This window comes from Henckelia pumila, chromosome 4 (genome assembly GCF_033568475.1).
Source record: "Henckelia pumila isolate YLH828 chromosome 4, ASM3356847v2, whole genome shotgun sequence".
Classification (NCBI taxonomy): domain Eukaryota; kingdom Viridiplantae; phylum Streptophyta; class Magnoliopsida; order Lamiales; family Gesneriaceae; genus Henckelia; species Henckelia pumila.
Window position 1 is genome coordinate 89,561,563 of NC_133123.1, and position 22,421 is coordinate 89,583,983.

The 22,421-nt window shown below is 37.6% G+C and overlaps 1 protein-coding gene across 1 annotated transcript; it reads left to right on the forward strand.

Annotated features, from left to right (window-relative positions):
• The first annotated feature begins 458 nt into the window (after positions 1-458).
• Positions 459-1,256, forward strand: LOC140861397 (uncharacterized). The gene has a single exon (XM_073264418.1). It carries the CDS (start codon positions 459-461, stop codon positions 1,254-1,256), a length of 798 nt encoding a protein of 265 aa, XP_073120519.1.
• Positions 1,257-22,421: the final 21,165 nt, after the last annotated feature.

Here is a 22,421-nt window from a genome sequence, read left to right on the forward strand (position 1 = left end):
CATCTCCAAACCACTGCCTGGATTTAGTTTCACCCAAGAAACGTTGACAGCCTTAATGGAAGGAACAACTGCACATGCAGCAACTGAAGCAGTCGCTCAGTTCGTGGCATCCCGTAAACGCCGGAGCACCGACAAGAGAGCTCATAAAATAGGGTCATCATCTCGTGACCCTGATAAATAAGACCCAAAGAAAACTAAGTCTAAAGTTAATGACAAAAATCCTGAGGGGAACAAGAAAATTACTACTCATAAAGAGGGTGAAACAAGTGCTCACATAGTTCACGACGTCTCTGAGAAAAACAAAACCACTAATCCAACCCATGGGGAGGGATCTCACACATATCTAACTGGAGAGAATTTGTCAGCAATCTTGCCTGCACGTCGGAGCCGTTCACTAAACCCCATTCTATCTGAAGCATTGCTTAAGGGAGTCAAAATCCCCAACCTACCTGAGTTCGATGGAACTAGTGATCCTCAAGATCATATTGACAAATTCTATGCGAAAGCAGATTTGTATGACATCACAGAGGCGGCTTAATGCAAGATATTCCGAACAATGTTATCAGGGTGAAACAAGTGCTCACATAGTTCACGACGTCTCTAAAGAAAACAAAACCACTAATTCAACCCATGGGGAGGGATCTCACACATATCTAACTGGAGAGAATTTGTCAGCAATCTTGCCTGCACGTCGGAGCCCGTTCACTAACCCCATTCTATTTGAAGCATTGCTTAAGGGAGTCAAAATCCCTAACCTATCTGAGTTCGATGGAACTAGTGATACTCAAGATCATATTGACAAATTCTATGCGAAAGCAGATTTGTATGACATCACAGAGGCGGCTTACTGCAAGATATTCCAAACAATGTTATCAGGGCGAGCTCTCACATGGTTCAATAAGATGTCGTCCGGATCTATTGCCAACTTGGAGCAACTTACCGAGTGCTTCATCCAACAATTCTCAATTAACAAGAAATACCCAAAAACAACAACGTATCTGCTCACAATCGTTCAAAAAGAAGGGGAAAGTTTGAGATACTATATTAAGAGATTTACTAACGCGGTTCATGAAGTCCCACATGTGAACCACGATATGTTATCTGGCTTAATGCAGCAGAACTTGCGTCCTGGAAGGTTCAAGGAATCTATAGCAGAAAAATCTCCGAACACCTTGGAGGAGCTGTTGTCTAAAGCGGAAAAATACATCCGCATCGAGGAAACTGATGAGTTGCACTCCTCGGGAAAAAGAAAATGAAACAAAGAATACAATAAAATATAACACAAGACAAAGAATCATGTCAATCTAAAGAAACTCTATACTCATAGAGCGAACACCTGCAAGCTAAAATACATTTCTTGTTGCTACTTTATTTGCTCTGCAGATCAAAATTTTTATTTAATTCTCTTTTATTTTAAGTTTAATAATAAAATTACGTTGATTTGTTTTCTTTTTTATTTATTTATATAGTAAGGAACCCAACTCCGTTAACGAATGCTTAACTCATACGTCATGACCCATGCATTAATTCAGGCTACTTATCCATCAGAGGCTTGGCCAGCCCTCTAGGACTACCTAAGCCACGATGCTGTAAGAGGTCAAGATGACAAAAATATAGTCCCAGGATACCTCACCACCTAGCAAATAGAGTGGGTTCAGGACTTCCCCATGAGACAAAATCTTAGGAACTTGATCCACTCCTAAGTACTCCATGTTAGGCACTACATTATTTCTCCTAGAGCACAACAAAAAGTCATAGTGACTATAAATAATTCAAAAAGTCATAGTGACTATAAATAATTCACAAAGTCATAGTTACTATAAAAAATTCAAAAAAGTCATAGCGACTATAAATAATTCATCAAGTCATAGCGACTATAAATAATTCATCAAGTCATAGTGACTACAAAAAATAATTCAGAAAAAGTCATAGAGACTATAAAGAATTCAAAAAATTCATAGCGACTATAAATAATCCAAGAAGTCATAGCGACTATAAAATTTTTTTTTTCAGAAGAAGTCATAATGACTATAAAAAATTTTCAGGAAAAGTCATAGAGACTATAAATTTTTTTTCAAAATAAGTCATAGTAACTATAAAAAAAAAATTCAGGAAAAGTCATAGGGACTATAAAAAATTCAGAAAAAGTCATAGCGACTATAAACAATTCAAAAAAGTCATAGCGACTATAAATAATCCAAGAAGTCATAGCGACTATAAAATTTTTTTTTCAGAAGAAGTCATAATGACTATAAAAAATTTTCAGGAAAAGTCATAGAGACTATAAATTTTTTTTCAAAAGAAGTCATAGTGACTATACAAAAAATTTTCAGGAAATGTCATAGAGACTATAAAATTTTTTTTCAGAAGAAGTCATAGTGACTATAAAAAATTTATCAAGTCATAGCGACTATAAAAGTTTTTCAGAAGAAGTCATAGCGACTGTCAAACTTTTTTCAGAAGAAGTCATATTGACTATAAATTTTTTTTTAAAAAAGTCATAGCGACTATAAATAATCCAAGAAGTCATAGCGACTATAAAAAAAATTTCATAAAAAGTCATAATGACAATAAAAAATTTTCAGAAAAAGTCATACAGACTATAAAATTTTTTTCAAAAAAAGTCATAGTGACTATAAAAAAATATTCAGGAAAAGTCATAGAGACTATAAAAAATTTTTTAGAATAAGTCATAGCGACTATAAAAAATTTATCAAGTCTTAGCGACTATAAAATTTTTTCAGAAGAAGTCATAGTGACTATAAAAAAATTTTCAGAAAAATTCATATCGACTAGAAATTAAAATAATTCAAATCAGGTCAAGATCTAATCCCAAAAGATTAAAAGAGTACACACATGTAAACACGTGTACACAATTACACCGTTACTGACATTGTCATATCACTATTCATGGTCCTCATCATTCCCCATTCTCGAATTGTTTTCCCTCTCCTCACCACCTCACGTTTCGCCGCCGTTCAGCCGCCTCTGATGGTCGAAATTCGAAAGTAAATGTACTATTAGACTCCACGCGACAAGAGCTAGCCATTGACACCCATTTTGAATATTTTTAGAGCGACTGGGAGAAACCCGAATTCCACCGGCCGCCACTTCTCGCCGTCGTTTCGCCGCCTCCGATCGCCGAAACGCAAAACCAAATATACCGTTGGAATCGTCTCGACGAGAGATATCTATTGATATCAATTTTGCGAAGTTTTATTGTGATTTCCAGAAACCCATTTTCCAGCCGCCGCCGTCGCGCCGCCTGTTGCCGCCGACCGCCGGCCAGTGTTGGGTTGATTTGGTTTAGTTGTTGGGACTTGTTTCGAAGTTTTGGTATATAATTTCGACCACAAGGGTTTGACATCAACAGGCTAACTACGGACGAAGGCATGGAATCTAGGTCCTGACGTAGACTCGATTTAAAATATATATCTAGTACACCTTTTTCACTACCACTCAATGCAAATAACCAAGTCATAATATTTTTAAAACATTAGACAAAAGTTGTAAAAGTGAGACAATAAAAATTCTCACGATTTTATGGTGAAGCAGACCATGAATTTAAACACAAATAAAATAATTATTATCAACAACAAATAACATGTGTGTATGTGCATATGCGTGTATATACATGCATCTATCCGCCCTTCTCATGGCCCAAGGAATTCATCGTCGCTTCATTGCCCCGCCATTGTCGTCGCACTATCATCGCTGCCGCGCCCAGATCGAGCCAGGAAATGGAGCATCCATCGGCTGTGGACGTTCCATGCTGGAAGTCGACTCCGGGAACTGTTTTTCTCCATCTTCACATGCGGCCATGCTCCTTGAACAAAAAACGCCACGAACGATGTTGCCTCTATCGAGCCAGATTAGGAAATCTTGGAAGCAAATCCATGGCTAGAAATCGACATGAGTCGTCGCCGCCGTCGCTGCCTCTCCTTCTCTCCGCCGTGCCGCCGCCTCTCAACTCGTCGGCGATGATCCATGGTGATGGTGGAGGATTGCATAGATGGGGATATACACATATTTGCAAGCATATATACACATATACATACAATACATATTTTATCTTGGGAGAGGAGAAAAAAAGATGTGAGAGAAAAATAGATTTGATTTGTACCTATCATGATATTATTTTGACTCTCTTTGATCTGTTAATATTCCATCCGCGACTGCTGCGATAAAAAAATTCAGAAACAATATTGAGTTAGTAAGTTGTGATGAAAACACTACGGTGTTGAATTTATAATAGTAATACAACCAGAGTTCTACTGAGTTTCTACAATTATTATTCTGGCAGGACTTTGATTCATATCATATTACGCCACAATCCTACTGCAATTCTACGATCATTATTCAGACAGGACTGTAAATCCAACAATTTTTAATTCAACTAGGACTTTGCTTCCTACTATCTACGATTCAATTGCAACACATTCCTACTACAATTACTCTGTAACGGTATCTAAATTTTCTACTCTCGGTCATCTTACCAAAACGACATACCCGAGAGTGGGGGGCCTATGATGGGTTATTACCCAATTTGACTTTCTCTCGGGCCCCAGCCCAATGACTCAATCCATATGTGTACCATATTATTTCGATATTTATTTGGACACTTTATCAAGGCCCATAAATACCTCAAAACCCATAAGAGGCTAAAACTCATGAAACTCTCTGACTATTTATAAATAGCTCAAGTTCTCTCATTATTAAGGTACGCTCTCTATAGTCACACGCACTCTATAGTCACATGCTCTAGTTCTATAGAACTTATATTGTGCAAATACTGACTTGAGCGTCGGAGTTTTTTCGCCGGACAACCCCGGCGCCACTCACTTTGCTTTGTGATGCAGGTAACAACCCACGAAGTTCGGTCTTTGGAAAAGTTTAATTATTAATCCGACTATCCAGATCTTCACAAGTTACCCATATTGTCTCCAATCAGGTAGTATCAATTTTTTGCTACATCACTATCCACCACGAGTATGACAATCTCTCTTGGGTTCCATACTTCCACAAATAAATCGAGCTCCAGCAGCCGCCCGACACTTCTGAGTGGGGTGGTCTCTCCAACAATGGTCTCTGTAGTAGCTCGGTCCCATTTTACAAAATAAATTTGCTAATCATGTTTAGATTTAATAAATCATGATTAATGGAATTTTATATGATTAAACATGTAGAAACCCATATCCTAAATTAACTATTAATTGCTAATTAATCAAGTGATCATGTTTAGATTAAGTAAAAACATGATTAAGGGACTTTCAGAAGGGTCTAAGGGGATGATAAATGGATCCAAAATGATTGAAAATGGTCTGACAAGAGTTTTGGGCTTCGAAGAGAACGTGGTAACGCTTAGTCGTGTCGCGCCCAAATTAACCCAACTTAGATTAACTAAATAAACATGTAGTAGCGAGAGTAGAGATCGTTCCCACGAGGAAAGTGAAATTTATTTGTATTATTAAAAATACTGAAAATAAATAAAAGGGGATTTTAGATTTTAAAAACTACTATGAAAGAATTAAAATAAGGAAGATCAATAAATTAACGAGACTTAGTATCGGTCGACTACACCCTTGAAATCATTCACTCGATCATCGATTCTCTAAAAATAATTAATTCTCATTGAATATTCACCATTGAAAATCTAATTCTTGTTCCACCTTAATTTTAGTTAATTAGAAACCAGCGTTCTAGATTAACCCTTACCAATAAATCAACCCAAATACCAGCGATCTATATTTAAATCTAAGGTAGCATTCATATCAGTGAAACTGATGAATATAGACAACACATGCACCAGCGGATGTATTTAGCCTAGTAAATTGTTGTTCCTACGATTTAACAAATTCAACAGCAGAAAATATTAAACGCAGTTGCTTCACAAATTAGATGATTCAAACAATTACGAATTTTAATTCTAATTTAGCGGTAGATTGTACGAAATAATTATCAGGTGATCAATCTAATAATCAAACACACAAGCATGAAATAAATCAGAACAACTCTTGATACTCAATAAAAATCAAACATTGAAAATCAAAATCTCACAAAGTAAATAAAATCAAGGGTTTCGCCTTCCTTAACCAAGTACAAAAACTAAATGAATTAAAACTAAGAACAAGAAAGATAAAACCTAGCCGCCAAGAGTGTTCCCTCTGCTTCAATCATCCCCGTCTCTCTCTGCGTCCAGCCCCCTTTTATGCGTTCTCCCCCTCTTTATGCGTCTAAAGATTTCTTTTTATATTGCTTGAAAAGCCCACAAAATAAAGCCCGCAAAATAAAATTTTAAAATCTCAAAATTCTATTTTTTATTCTGTACGATAGCTCGCTCGATCGGATGAATTGGGCGGATCGAGCGAGAGAATTATGCCAACTTACTGTCCCGATATTTCAAGTGGCCCGCTCGATCGGTAAAGAACACCCGATCGAGCGAGACTACTTCTCGCACAAATCTGTACGCAAACAACAACCAGCGCACTTCTTTAATTCCTTGCGTGTTAGCGCATCCCAGCCGTGCTTCTTGCGCTCCTCATCAGCGCAATCGCGCTTCTCTAATTCTTCAATAGCGCATCATCCTTGCGTTGCTCACAAGCGCTAACGCGCTCCACCATCTTTCTACAACGTTGCTCACTTGTTTCTCTCCCATAGAGCTATTGCGCTAAGATTTCTTCAACAGCGCTTCATCCTTTCTTTCCTTCCTTTTCTACAGTAAGAGCCCTTTATTAGAGCTATAGCACTCCTTCAAGGGCGCTTCGTTAGAGCTGTTGGGTAGAGCTGTTTGTTAATAGCTCTAACGAACCGCTATACTTTTCCATCTTCTTTATTTGCTTCTCTTCTTCAATTCTTTTACACTCCAAACTTTTTTCATAAAATGTTGTTTCCTACACAATAAACTTGGGAGCATGTTATGTAGACATCATGCATGAAATATAAACAAAATACTTAAATCAACTAAATAAATGCATGCTAAACGACAGTAAAACTTCATTAAAATATGCAACTAAAACACACCTATAAAAAAACTTCATTAAAATATGCAACTAAAACACACCTATCAAATACCCCCACACTTAATCCTTGCTCGCCCTCGAACAAGTTATGCAAAAACAATATGAAACAAAACAAACACATAAGCAAGGATGAATCATGACATCATAGCCTGAGAGAAGTTTTTCCACAAAAAACAAACTCGCAACGACTCTCGATTATCATTGATACACCTTCAGTCGAATGCGAACGTGCGTGTGTGACATGTTACCCCAGCTACATGAAACTTCAAAAGACAAAGCTTCAAGACTGTTCGCCAACCTAAAACAATTCAGTGCAAGTCTCACAATCAAGAACTCTCCTCTCAACAATCTATCAACACAACACAACTCCCTTGAGAAATAATTACGCACCGTCAGATTTTGCACCCGACATTTTAAATGTCCCAATAATTACCCGCAGACTTAGCTATAACTAGATAGGATTCGAATTTCAATCCCCTCGTCTATAGCTCGGATGGAACTACAATCCCATGGAAACCGCAAACTTAGCTAGGAAATAGTGAATAGAATTTCATTCACATTCCAAGCCCGGATGGAATTGTTATTTCAAAAAAAATTTCAAAAGTTTAACCCCATTTTATCCACATACATAGCCACAAAACAAGACGAATCGGATTTCAAATATCTCGCTCGCAACCCGGATGGAGTCAATTGCATTTTTGTAAACATAGCATAAAAATTGTTTAAAAGGTGCGCCCAAGAGTGTATATGCCATATCAAATAGATCATCAAGATTCAAGCACTATCAAGTTCTCCAAACACCTATTGTCGTGCAATGCTGCAACAGACATCCATAGTATCTAATACATCGCTATAATTCATCAGGTTAAACATGCGTGCTTAAAAATATTCAACAAACAACCTACGGTTTCTCAAATCTGATCAAGAGCCAAAAATTTTCAAAAATTCATCATTTTTCAACTACCTCATTATAGGCTAAAATCTCATCCCCAACTCATGCATTCGAACAACACAAACAACAACACAAAAAATCACAAATTAAATGCAATACCACAACAAAACAAATGCAACAATATGAATACCCCCCCCCCCCCCCACCCACAATTAAATGAAGCATTGCTCTCAATGCATCAAAACACAAAACACAAACAAACCACTAAACACAATGCAATGCAAAAATGTAAAACAAAACTCCCCTGGTTTAAGTGTTGGCGCTATCCTTTTCAACGTCTGACAGCATCACGGAAGAATCATATTGAAACTTTGACTGCGGAGGTGGCGGCATTCGGTTTCTGAAAACAACAAAAAATAAACGCAAAAACAAAATGAAAGATAAAAACTAAAGAAAAGAAAAAAACACTGGGTTGCCTCCCAGTCAGCGCCTCTTTTTACAGTCGTCGGCCCGACCCTCAGAAGCACTCCTCAAAAAGCGGCTGACGCCCAAAGTAAGTGTCATATGACACCACAAATGGGTCTTTGTTCCATGTGCCCTCAAGCTTGGCTAGAAGTAAATAGTTAAAGTGTGACGCCTAAAATCCAATCTAGTAAATCACATGAATTAATTTAATAAATATTAGAATTATTATTTTTAAGTTTAATTGATTTAAATTCTTTATGTGAATTATGTGTTAATAAATATTTTTATTATTTATTCAAATGATTTTATTTTACTAGCTATTTAATTAATATTTTTAATTGTTTAGGTTTATGTGCCCAAATGATTTTTATTGTGAAATTTAAATTGCTTTAAATATTTTAAAGGTTTAAGCTTGCATATTTAAACGATTTTAGTTGTTTAGTTTATTCAGTAAAATTATTTTAACTGTTTAGCTTATTTATTTAAATACTTTTGATTGCCCAATTTATTTATTTTAGATAACCAAAATTTAGTGGTTAGTTATTTTAAATTATTTTAATGCTTATCTTATTTTATTTAAAATATTTTATCTGTCCAAATCATTTTAAGGTTTTTATTTCTGCTCGTGTATTTATTTAAATTACTTTTAAACGTTCGTCTAGTTTGTTTAAATTATTTTAATCGCTCTGCTATTATTTAAATATTCCATTTATTGCCATGACATCAGAATATTTAAAGTGTTGATTTTAATTCCTAAGATAGTGCCTAAAATTCTTTTTATAAATATTTATTTATGATTTTAAGTGCTTAGAATTAATTGTTTAAATTTCCTTTAAAGTTCAAGTTGCTCAAATATTTTAAGTTATTTATTATTGAGATTTTTGAGACAGTGATTTCCGGTTCCTGTGTCCGGAGATGGTGGATTTCGGCGGTAAATTCCAAGAGTTTATTTTAAAAAGTTTAGTAGAAAGGAAGGAGGAAAAATTTAGGAGGGGATTCAAAAGTTAGGAATTTTCGGGTATCAGAAATCATTTTCCTTAGTATTGCAATATTGGGCTTATTCTTTGACTTTTTTGAAAGTAAGAATTTTCATAAACCCGGATTAGTAAAACCCAATTTAATACTTTTGATTAGGGGTTTTTAAACTTAGAAATTTTATTACTGTAAGTTAGTAGACAAAAGTTGTAGTACTTTAAAGTTGTACTTTTAAAAGCACTCCCACCTACTTTTAATTACTTACACCTATACATACACACACATGTACACACTACACACATATACACATATTAAAGTTTAAATTATAACACAAACCCTAGCCCCTAAAGGAGATCCTTAGCCGCCCCTTCACTCTCTCATTCATTCCCATTTTCCCTCCCCAAATCGGTTTCTCCTCCTTCACCTTCTAGCCGCCGCCGCCGCCGCCACTTCCGACCGCCGCCACCACCGGAGCACCATCTTAGGAGTCTTTGCTTGGTCCTAGCTTGAAGTTCCAGCCCACTCCTCCCTTTGATTTCAAAATTTTTGGTATTTTAGGTGGAAGGCAAGTATAAGCTTTCTTTGGGCTCTCATTCAAGCTATTTATGATCTTGCTCCTAAATTCTTTTATAATTTCGAAATGCTTGTTATTTGATGCACGTGAGGTTCGAATTTATGTCCATTTTCAGTAGGGTTCATGTGAAATTTTTGAAAATTGTAGTGCTATAAATTTTTAAGAGTTGCATGATGATTTATGATTGAAGGCATGAGGAGTTTTGATGGCATATGTTGATTTCAAAAATTTCAGAAGTTATGCCCTATTGATTTTCAAATTTTTCATGAGGTTAGAGTGGTATTTGAAGTGTGGTTGAAGCATTTTGTTGATTTTCAAAGGGTTGCATTGTTTGCTCAAAAGTTGGAGGCATTTTGGTGCATAAATTGGATGTTTTTGTATTGTGGAGTTGGAGTGTGGTAAGGGGCTGCCTAGGTGGTTGTGAAAAGTCCTAAGTCATGTCTATAATGGTGTTTGATGGATTGGTATGGGGTAGAGTAAAGGAAAAAGGGCTTGGGATTGAAACATTGGGGTAGAAGTGAAGTTTAGAGTAACCTCCTTGAGCAGGGCAGTTACTGTTCCGGGGCATGGGAGGATTTGGCCGAGGTCTGGGCGTGGTTAGGGCTTGTCCTAGGTCAAGTTCATGATGTTGTGGTCATGTCGGTATAAAATGGGCTCGTTTCGGTTAATTTTTCAATAAGATATGGATTTTTGAAGTTAAGGTGTCGGTGCAGAATTTTAGGACAAAAGTGGGCTGTCCAATTTTTGTTTTTGGTCTTTTTGCTTGGACTTTCAAATGAAGTTTCAAATTGGTCCATTGGTTAGTTGGTAGTTTTTTTGGAGAGTGTGGGTTCGAGCAGATTTGGTTTTGGTCAAGGGGTGCTAGAGTTAAGAGATTTTCGGTGCAATTGCTCGGGCTTTGACTTTGAATGTGAGGATTTGAGTTAAGGTTGGGTTAGCACCTAGGGGCAGCCACTCACCCACCTTGCATCCATATTATTATTGAGTTGAGTCTCATTTCTCTAAAGTTGCATATTCGCGTGCATATGTCTTATTCTTGATTAAAGCAAAGTTTAAAGAAAGTCTTTTCATATCTTGCATGCTAAAGAGTGTGAGTCGAGTCATAAAGAAAGAAAAGAAAGGAAAGAAAATATTTTTGAAAGAGGTGATTTGGTTGTGACAAAGAGGGGTATTGCTAGGTCGGGGGATGCCTCGGTCTACTTACCAAAAGTTATAGAGGTTTAGGGAGGGAGCAGGAGACATCTTGTTTACCCTACCCATGAAGGGCAATGTGGGGTCGGGAGAAATCTCGATGCTCTTGCCAACAGAGGGGCAATGTGGGATCGGGAGAAATCTCGGTCTCCTTGCCATAGAGGGGTTAAGTTCGTCGGGAAAAATCTCGTCGTCTTGCCGGCATAGTACACTGCAGCCATGATCATGATCGAAACAGAGGGTCACAATTCAAGGATCTGATTTCTAGAGGAAAAAGGAAAAGAAAAGAAAAGTTAAAGTTTCAAAGTAACGGTTGACTCGTCTTACGTTTATGTCAGTCAGTCAGTAATGCATGAAGTTCAGTTAGATGTTATGAAAAATTGAAAGTTATGTAAGTTGAATGTTATGAAAGTTGAAGGTCTCCCATAGCGTGAGTTCATCAATGCATGTTACTATACTTTCTAGTTTCATGCATATTTACAATTAAAGTTCAAAGTATACTATGTATCATAGTTTGAGTACAACATCATGTATTTTAAACCTTGTTATCAACTGTTTATGCTTGTTGAGTCTTTAGACTCACTACGCTTGTTTGATTGCAGGTGATGAGTTATATGTTGAGGTGATTGAGGGGTAGGATCCACTGGGTTGAGGCCACTGGTAGTGCGAAGCCCAATGACCGTCGCTGTTGAATGTTTAAATTTTCCGCGTATTAACTCTGATGTGTAGAATGATTATGAGAATGGTAGTTTATAGCCAGGATGTGTTTTCCCTGTGCTTGTTGAAGTTTATTCCTTAGCGCACTTTATTTTGTAACCGGGAGGTGGTTACTTGTCTTTGCATGTTTATGATTAACGTACTTTATTTTGTAACCGGGAGGTGGTTACTTGTCTTTGCATGTTTATGATTAGCGCACTTTATTTTGTAACCGGGAGGTGGTTACTTGTCTTTGCACGTTTATGATTTTTGCATTTGAGACTTTCAGTCATCGTTTCTTTCCTTTATTTGAAATGCTGACTGGGTCAAGGTGGCTTGTTTACTTTTCAAACAAGTCATGGCAAATTTTTTTTTAAATCAGTATTTTCTTTATTATTTAATTTTAAGCTTAGAGGTTAGGGTCGTTTCATAAAGCTCGTCACCTCAGCAACACTCCATAGCGGCTGGTAAACATGGGAATAGAACGTCTCGGTGGGCTCTAGGAAGCCAACATCTTTTGAAACTGGTACTGATGGAAAGGAAGGATTTTGGGGATGTGTGTATGAGAATACTATCAATGAGCTCAAATCTATAGAATCTTGAATTTTGTCATCCTCAAACTCAAATGGCAACAAATTTCTATCATACGCTATTTCTTCCAGAACATCTTCCGACTGCGGTTCAATAAGTAGAGAAGACTCAAACCCCTCTAAATCTTCAGTAATAATTGATTCGCACTCCCAATCCTGGTTCTCTGAGTCATAATCATTAAACCAAATTGGGTTGGTCACTGCTTGAGTATCTTGCTTCACTTCCTGTTCTTTGTGTTCATGGCAGATTGATATCTTGATATTCTCCATTTTCTCCAAAATGTGACATCTAGAATTTTTTAGATCTTCTACAGTTTCCACAGTTGATGCCACAAGCTTGCTCATGATATCCTCCAGCGGATGTAAGATCAATTGCGAACAACTTCCCTCCTCCTTTTGAAGCTCAAATGGTTGGTCTGTAAAATCTGGGTATTGAGATTGCGAATACCGGTAATAGTCAAACTCGGCCATATCATCCAACAGGTGTCTTAGGTATCATCATCTCGGCAAAAATATTGAAATACCGGTTGTGAAAGCTCCATCAATTACCCATCTTCTTGTCACTGCATCCAAACCATCAAGAAAAATTTTAAGGAGAGAATAGTTAGAAAACTCATGATACCGGAAGATGGTTTTCAAATCTTTGAATCTCTTCCATGATGCGTAGAAAGGCTCTCCGTGTTGCTGGGTAAAACTTGTGAATACTTGTCGATTTGACATTTCGAAGTATTACACAACAAAAAATCTTGCAAAAACAGGGAAAAAAAACGGTGAAAAAAAATAAATAAAAACAAAAACACAAATAAATTAAACGCCTTCCCCGGCAACGGCGCCAAAATTTGGTAACGCTTAGTCGTGTCGCGCCCAAATTAACCCAACTTAGATTAAATAAATAAACATGTATTAGCGAGAGTAGGGATCGTTCCCACGAGGAAAGTGAAATTTATTTTTGTTATTAAAAATACTGGAAATAAATAAAAGGGGATTTTAGATACTACTATGCAAGAATTAAAATAAGGAAGATCAATAAATTAACGAGACTTGGTATCGGTCGACTACACCCTTGAAATCATTCACTCGATCTTCGGTTCTCTAAAAATAATTAATTCTCATTGAATATTCACCATTGAAAATCTAATTCCTGTTCCAACTTAATTTTAGTTAATTAGAAACCAGCATTGTAGATTAACCCTTACCAATAAATCAATCCAAATACCAGCGATCTAGATTTAAATCTAAGGTAGCATTCATATCAGTGAAACTGATGAATATAGACAACACATGCACCAGCGGATGTATTTAGCCTAGTCAATTGTTATTCCTACGATTTAACAAATTCAACAGCAGATAATATTAAACGCAGTTGCTTCACAAATTAGATGATTCGAAAAATTACGGATTTGAATTCTAATTTACCGGTAGATTGTACGAAATAATTATCAGGTGATCAATCTAATAATCAAACATGCAAGCATGAAATAAATCAGAACAACTCTTGATACTCAATAAAAATCAAACATTGAAAATAAAAATCTCACAAAGTAAACAAAATCAAGGGTTTCGTCTTCCTTAACCAAGTACAAAAACTAAATGAATTAAAACTAAGAACAAGAAAGATAAAACCTAGCCGCCAAGAGAGTTCCCTCTGCTTCAATCGTCCCCGTCTCTCTTTGCGTCCATCCCCCTTTTATGCGTTCTACCCCTCTTTAAGATAGCTCGCTCGATCGGATGAATTGGCTGGATCGAGCGAGAGAATTATGCCAACTTACTGTCCCGATATTTCAAGTGGCCCGCTCGATTGGTAAAGAACACCCGATCGAGCGAGACTACTTCTCGCACAAATCTGTACGCAAGCAACAACCAGCGCACTTCTTTAATTACTTGCGCGTTAGCGCATCCAAGCCACGCTTCTTGCGCTCCTCATCAGCGCAATCGCGCTTCTCTAATTCTTCAATAGCACATCATCCTTGCGCTGCTCACAAGCGCTAACGCGGTCCACCATCTATCTACAGCGCTGCTCACTTGTTTCTCTCCCATAGCGCTATTGCGCTAAGATTTCTTCAATAGCGCTTCATCCTTTCTTTCCTTCCTTTTCTACAGTAAGAGCCCATTCATTAGAGCTATAGCACTCCTTCAAAGGCGCTTCGTTAGAGCTGTTGGGTAGAGCTGTTCGTTAACAGCTCTAACAAATCGCTCTACTTTTCCATCTTATTTATTTGCTTCTCTTCTTCAATTCTTTTGCACTCCAAACTTTCTTCATAAAATGTTTTTTCCTACACAATAAACCCGGGAGCATGTTATGTAGACATGATGCATGAAATATAAACAAAATAATTAAATTAACTAAATAAATGCATGATAAACGACAGTAAAACTTCATTAAAATATGCAACTAAAACACACCTATCAGAACGGAAGCTCCGAACAAGGTTCGGAAACTCTGGTGGGATCGGAAGCTCTGATCGAGGTTCGGAGGCTCCGATCGGTGTCGGAAATAATGCGTCATGAGTGAGGTCAGCTTGGATGACATCATGAGATCGGAAGCTTCGAAGGGTGATCGGAGGCTCCGATCGGGTGTCTGCAGCCCACAGATGAATGACACGTGGTTGGCCAGGAACGATCGGAATCATGGGATCGGACGCTCCGATCGGATCGAAAGCTCTGATCGTGTGATAGAAAGTTTCGATCGTTGTCTATAAATAGGGGAGCCGAGATCATTTCTCAGAGAACTTTTTTCCTCTTCTCTCTTATTCTATTTGTAGTATTTTAGCCTTCTAGGGACTTTTTAGGCGTCCTATTGGCAAGCCGGAATTGGCTAGGCGCTATGGGACTAATAGCGGAGTCGTGCCTAAGTTTTGGAGGAACTACGGACGAAGGTATATCTTTTGCTTCCTAAAAATATTTAGGATTATGCAATAGCTTAGTTAAGGCTTTTAGAGCTTAAATAATGATGCATGAGTATTTGCATTATAGAACAGATGATAGGCTTGGAACCTAGAGTGGAACTGCTAGGACTGCCTTAGAAAGGCACGTAAGTACTGACTGAGATGGTTAGCATGATATATGATATATGTGTTGCATGAGTATGTGTTATGTGTCTTTCATGTTTTACTTCTTTAGCACATGAATGATTTTACACAAGACTGCATCGCGTACGATGTGAGTCATGACAGTTTTCATCGATGATGAGTCACTCCTTATGAATTCGTGTCTAGGGAGGCTCAGCCCCTGGTTTTGCTATCACTAGGAGCGACCACGACGGTGGAGTAGACGCTATAATTGATGGGTGAGTATACGAGTGCTCCACGGACTAGCTAACCAGAACGACGCTGTATATTCATGGCGCCCCTGAGTATACGGTTTTACTCTTGTTTTAAAGTCATTTATGTGTGACCGCTAAAATTGGTAGGATATAAATCAACTGGAAAGCGTACCAGGTAAAGTTATAATATAGTGGACAAAAGTCCAGATGTCGAACCCACAGAGACTGTATAAATATGAATACCAAAATATATTTATTCCTACTTAATCTAGACCAATGAATAAAGGTGATTCAGATTTTAAAATAATAATTAAAATAAAATTAATTAAGACGCAGCAGAAATTTGGATTAATTTAAATATGGGAAAAGTTCGATCAAGTACTCACGTAGGTACCAGATAATTCATGTAACAAGCAGTCGATTTAAGACCCATACTTAATCTTAATTCACGGGAATTTTCCTAATTTGTTCGAAGGACTATTTCTAGAACAATCAAACCTATTCAAATATTGATGAACCAATCTTTCGTAATTCTAATCAAATTTGAATGCATGAATAACTGTGAAAATTCAATTTACACCTAAACCGCATAATGAAACCGAATTATATTTCTAGTCAGTTTTACACTATGTTGAATATCGAAGTGATCAAAATCGAAACCTCCTCTGTCGACTTGGAATAAATTAACATGAAAGCAAATAACTGTTCAGGAAATTCACAAGACAAATATAATTCGATAATCAATAATTTAAAATCAAGTCTGCAATTCTCAAATAAACAAACTATTTTTCTACATAAATTATCTGGCCCAATCACGTGGCCTTGATCGAAAAAGAAAAACTACTCAAGAATCAAATTCATAATTCAAACAAAGTTTAAATCATGAATTGACAAAAGAAAATAAAAGAAAAGAAAGGAATTCTCCCAAGCCTGCCGTCTTGCATCTCTCTGCGTCTGGATTCGAAACTCGGGGACCCCCAAAATAATTAAAAACTTCTATTTATAATCCCCCGATCCCGTACAATTAAATTCCTTCTCGAAATATAATTTCTCGGAAAATTCTGACTTTGAGACACGCGCGCGCGCCTGGGAGATATCTCGCGCGCGCGCAGCTCAACAAAACAGTAACTTCATAAACACTCGCGCGCGCGCGAGGTAGGTGCTCGCCCGCGTGCGTCCCACCTTTGATTCTCTGGAATTTCCTTCTGCGCGCGCGCGCACCATGGATCTCGCTCGCGCGCGTGTTTCATTTCTTCATGCGCGATTGCTCTTAACTGTTGCGCGTTTGCTCTCTTTATTGTGCCAACTTTTAGCGCGATTGCACTATCTTCATGCGCTGTTCCTTTCTTCTCCATGCGCGATAGCGCTTCTCCTCTCACCAACATCGCAACTTCATCTTCTTTCTTCAGGTTTATAGCGCTTGTTTTAGGGCGATAGAACTAAATCTAGTGCTAACTTTTAGAGCGATAGCACTAGAAGGAGTGCTAACTTTTAGAGCCCTTCGTTAACAGCTCCAATATTTAGCGCTTCAATCACTTTTAATTTTATTTTTTCCTACAAATAAAATCCGAAGAGTGAAATGCACATGAATGCAATAAAACACATAAAAACATACAAAACAATATGAATGCACACAAAATAAACTTAAAAATATCCCGAACTAATGCATACAAAATGCACTTATCAATACCCTCATACTTAATTCTTGCTCGCCCTCGAGCAAGACATGCAAAAACAATATGTACACAAAACATAAGTAAGGACAATTCATGAGATTGCACAGCCTCCGAGAAGTTCAATCACAAAAACAAAATCACCGACATGCTCTCAACTTTTCATAATACACCTTCGGTTTAACGTGAACGTGTGTGTGTGAAATGTCATTCCAGTTTCATACAACTTAGACCGAATTCGTTTCAAAACTTCTTTGCAACCTATGACAAATCAATGCAAGTTTCACTCTTCAAGTGCTCATTCCTTCCAACGACCTCTAGACAAAACCACCTCCCTTGAGATAATGAATTACACACCTCCGGATTTTGCACCCGATATTGCATTAGCCCCAATAATTACCTGCAAACTTAGCTATAACTAAGATAGGATTCAAAATTTTTTCTCTCTTCTCTTTTTTCTTTTTTTTTAATCCCCTCGTCTATAGCCCGGATGGAGCATCAACCCCATTTTACCCGCAAACTTAGCTATCGAGCAATGATTAAGATTTCAATCATTGTCCAAACCCGGATGGAGTTGTAAAAATATTTTTTTTAGATGCGCCCAACATCATAAGTATAAACTAGAGCCTCATAAAAATTCATAGAACACGATCAAGATTCACAAACCACCTATTGCCGTGGAATGGTCAAACAGACAAAAACTTCATCAAATCTTTCGTTACACTCCACTGGTATAACACAAGTGCTAATAAATATTCACAGTTCAACCTACAGTTTCTCATGTCCAGTCAAGAGCAAATTATTTTTTTTTTTCAAATAAACTTCATCATCATAGGCTACCATGACTCATCCTACTCATAATAATGCAAACAACAACAAACAAAAACTGTATGCAAACAAATACGAAACACGACAGATGCAAAACAAACACAACCAACAATAATGCAATAACTGGTTTACCCCCCATACTTATCCAAAGCATTTCCCTCAATGCTTCAGAAAGATGAACATAATGCAACAAACACACAAAGGCAGGACAAACAAAAACACAATGAAAACAAAAATAAAACTTCCCTGGTTTTTGATGCATCCTCTTCCTTCTTGACAGTATCCTTTGGGACGGTATCAGCAGTCTAGACATATCAGCAGGCATGACAACTGGCATGGGAAAGAAACAAAAATAAAAAATAAAAATAAAGAAAAAAACCAAAAACAAAATAAAAAGCAAAAGCAAAAACACTGGGTTGCCTCCCAGTCAGCGCTAAATTTATAGTCTATAGCCCGACTATACTCCTCTCTTGAGTGGCGAAATTCAAGGTGGTTTATCCACCGCCTGTGAAAAACTCAGGTCAGTCCTGCACTTGCATGCCACACCATTAAAGAAATTGTGCAAGGGACTAATTCCTACAGAGAGCTGTACCCGCAAACATTCATCATCATAATCATGAATCTCATCAATCACATAAACAACAGAGCAAGATTTTAAAGTTGGGCTCTCAGTAGCCGACTTAGGCATATTAAACACCAATTGCTCATTATTTAGTCTTAACATTAACTCCCCCTTCTCAACATCAACTAAAGCTCTACTAGCAGCAAGAAAAAGACGCCCTAAAATCAGCGGAACCTCACAATCCTCATCCATGTCAAGAATAAAAAAATCTACAGGATATATAAAGTGTTCTATCTTGACTAGGACATTCTCTACTACTCCTCTCGGGTATTTAATAGATCCATCAGCAAATTTAAGAGAGATAGCAGCAGGTACAATATTTTCTACACCTAATTGTCGAGCAATAGAATAAGAGATTAAATTTATGCTCGAACCTAGATCACACAAAACATTTTCAAAAGATAGACTTCCAATTTTACAGGGTATAGAAAAACTCCCTGGATCCTGAGATTTTCGTGGAAATTTATCTTTCAGCACCGCCGAGCATTCCTCATTCATTGTAAACTGCGTCAGATCATTCAATTTCTTCTTGTTCCTCAATAAATCCTTCAGAAATTTTGCATAATTAGGCATCTGAGCTAAAGCATCTGCAAAAGGTATGTTAATATGTAGTTTCTTGAAAATTTCAAGAAAATTTTTAAATTGAGAATCAAATAATAGTTGCTTAGCTCTAAGGGGAAAAGGTAAGGTAGAAATATCAACATTATCATTAACTTCAAATTTTGAAGTCTTACCTTTCTTACCTGCCTTGGAGGAATTTTCAGCATGCACATCCTCCTTGATTTCTGACTGTTTCGACCTCTCCTCCATCTTTTCTTCGTCCATCTGCTCCTCAGGTTGTGCTCGAGTCACGACCATGATAGCATTTACGCCTCTGGGATTTGGCTCAGTGTTGCTAGGCAACGCTCCAGTAGGACGAGTAGAGAGTTTGGTTGCTATCTGAGCCATCTGAGTCTCCAACTTCTGTAGCATAGCTTCTTGATTTTGTAGCCGAGCTTCTGTACTAGCCACATACTTAATCATGATTTCCTCAAAACTCGGCTTCTTCTCCTCTTGCTTGGGCTGCCAGTTCTGATTATAGTTGTTGTAGGAGTTGTACGGCTGTCGTCCTTGATTTCCTGAAAAATTAGCTGCTTCAACTTCAAACAACTGATGCTCTTCTTGCAGATTCCCTTGTGCATGATTTACTGGCGCTGCTTTCATAAGTGCCACTTGGTGTGTCAGAGCGTCGATTGTTGCATTCAGGGCCATCAAAGCATCGACCTCTAGAACTCCAGCCTTCTTCTCCTTCTTTACATCCGGCCACCCAATATTACTTTCAGCCATGTTACCTATGATCTCCCATGCTTCTGCCGGCGTCTTCCTGAATAAGCATCCATTAGCCGCATCATCCAGCATAGATCCAACGGACTGATTGGTTCCATTGTAGAACGTCTAAGTCTGCTGTCTTTGAGATAAATTATGCTTAGGACACATCCTCAACATCTTCTTGAATCTGGTCCATGTTGCATGTAAAGATTCACCCTCCTTCTGTTTGAATGAAGTAATATCTGAGAATAATTTCGCCATCTTCGTAGGAGGGAAATACTTGTTCAGAAAAGTCTGAACAAGTTGATCCCATGTAGTAATTGAACAAGAAGGCAGATCATCTAACCACTCCATAGCTTCCCCTTGTAGAGAGAATGAGAATAACCGCAGTCGCACTGCATCACATGTTACCCCATTAACTTTGAATGTGTCGCAGATCGACAGAAAACGCTCCAGATGAGCGTAGGGGTCTTCCAAAGATGTGCCCCCAAATCTTGCTTGCAATTGGATCAGCTGAATAGTAGAGGGTTTCAGCTCAAAATTGTTTGCCTCAACAGCGGGGCGAACTATGCTAGATCCATAACCTTCAACTGGCGGTCTAATCAGATCCCAAACAGTACGGTTGTCTGCCATGTCTTCTTCTGATTCAGATTCTATTTCAAGTACTAGATTAAGATTCTTCCTTGCTTTTCGGATCTTGCTGAGCATGTGTTCGATCTCCAAATCTAGTGGTAGAAGCTCCTTAGATCGAATGTTATGCATGCACAACAAGCTAGTACCTAAAAATCACAAAGAAAAACAAAAAAAATTCAGAATTTTAATAAAATAAAAAAACAGTCTAATCTCAAGAGAAATAAAAATTCTGATACCAAAACAGTCCCCGACAACAGCGCCAAAAACTTAACCGCTAAAATCGGTAGGATATAAATCAACTGGGAAGCGTACCAGGTCAAGTTTTAATATAGTGGACAAAAGTTCAGATGTCGAACCCACAGGGACTGTATAAATATGAATACCAAAATATATTTATTCCTACTTAATCTAGACCAATGAATAAAGGTGATTCAGATTTTAAAATAATAATTAAAATTTCAATTAAAATAAAATTAATTAAGGCTCAGTAGAAATTTGGATTAATTCAAATATGGGAAAAGTTCGATCAAGGACTCACGTAGGTACCAAACAATTCATGTAACAAGCAGTCGATTTAAGACTCAGACTTAATCTTAATTCACGGGAATTTTCCTAATTTGTTCGAAGGACTATTTCTAGAACAATCAAACCTATTTAAATATTGATGAACCAATCTTTTGTAATTCTAATCAAATTTGAATGCATGAATAACTGTGAAAATTCAGTTTACACCCAAACCGCATAATGAAACCGAATTTTATTTCTAATCAGTTTTACACTATGTTGAATATAGAAGTGATCAAAATCAAAACCTCCTCTGTTGACTTGGAATCAATTAACATGCAAGCAAATAACTGGCCAGGAAATTCACAAGACAAATATAAATTCGATAATCAATAAATTAAAATCAAGTCTGCAATTCTCAAATAAACAAACGAGTTTTCTACATAAATTATCTGGCCCAATCACGTGGCCTTGATCGAAAAAGAAAAACTACTCAAGATTCAAATTCATAATTCAAACAAAGTTTAAATCATGAATTGACAAAAGAAAATAAAAGAAAAGAAAAGAATTCTCCCATTCCTGCCGCCTTGCGTCTCTCTACGTCTGGATTCGGAACTCGGGGACCCCCATAATAATTAAAAACTTCTATTTATAATCCCCCGATCCCGTACAATTAAATTCCTTCTCAAAATATAATTTCTCGGAAAATTCTAACTTCGCGACACGCGCGCGCGCCTGGGAGGTATCTCGCGTGCGCGCAGCTCAACAAAACAGTAACTTCATAAACACTCGCGCGCGCGCGAGGTAGGAGCTTGCCCGCGCGCATCCCACCTTTGATTCTATGGAATTTTCTTCTGCGCGCGCACACACCATGGATCTCGCTCGCGCGCGTGTTTCATCTCTTCATGAGCGATTGCTCTTAACTGTTGCGCATTTGCTCTCTTTATTGCGCCAACTTTTAGCGCGATTGCACTATCTTCATGTGCTGTTCCTTTCTTCTCCATGCGCGATAGCTCTTCTCCTCTCACCAACAGCGCAACTTCATCTTCTTTCTTCAGGTTTATAGCGCTTGTTTTAGGGCGATAGCACTAAATCTAGTGCTAACTTTTAGAGCGATAGCACTAGAAATAGTGCTAACTTTTAGAGCCCTTCGTTAACAGCTCCATTCTTTAGCGCTTCAATCTCTTTT

Bases quoted from the DNA above. Each gene is read 5' to 3' on its own strand.
- LOC140861397 (XM_073264418.1), top strand. From the start codon at position 459: ATGGAACTAGTGATCCTCAAGATCATATTGACAAATTCTATGCGAAAG.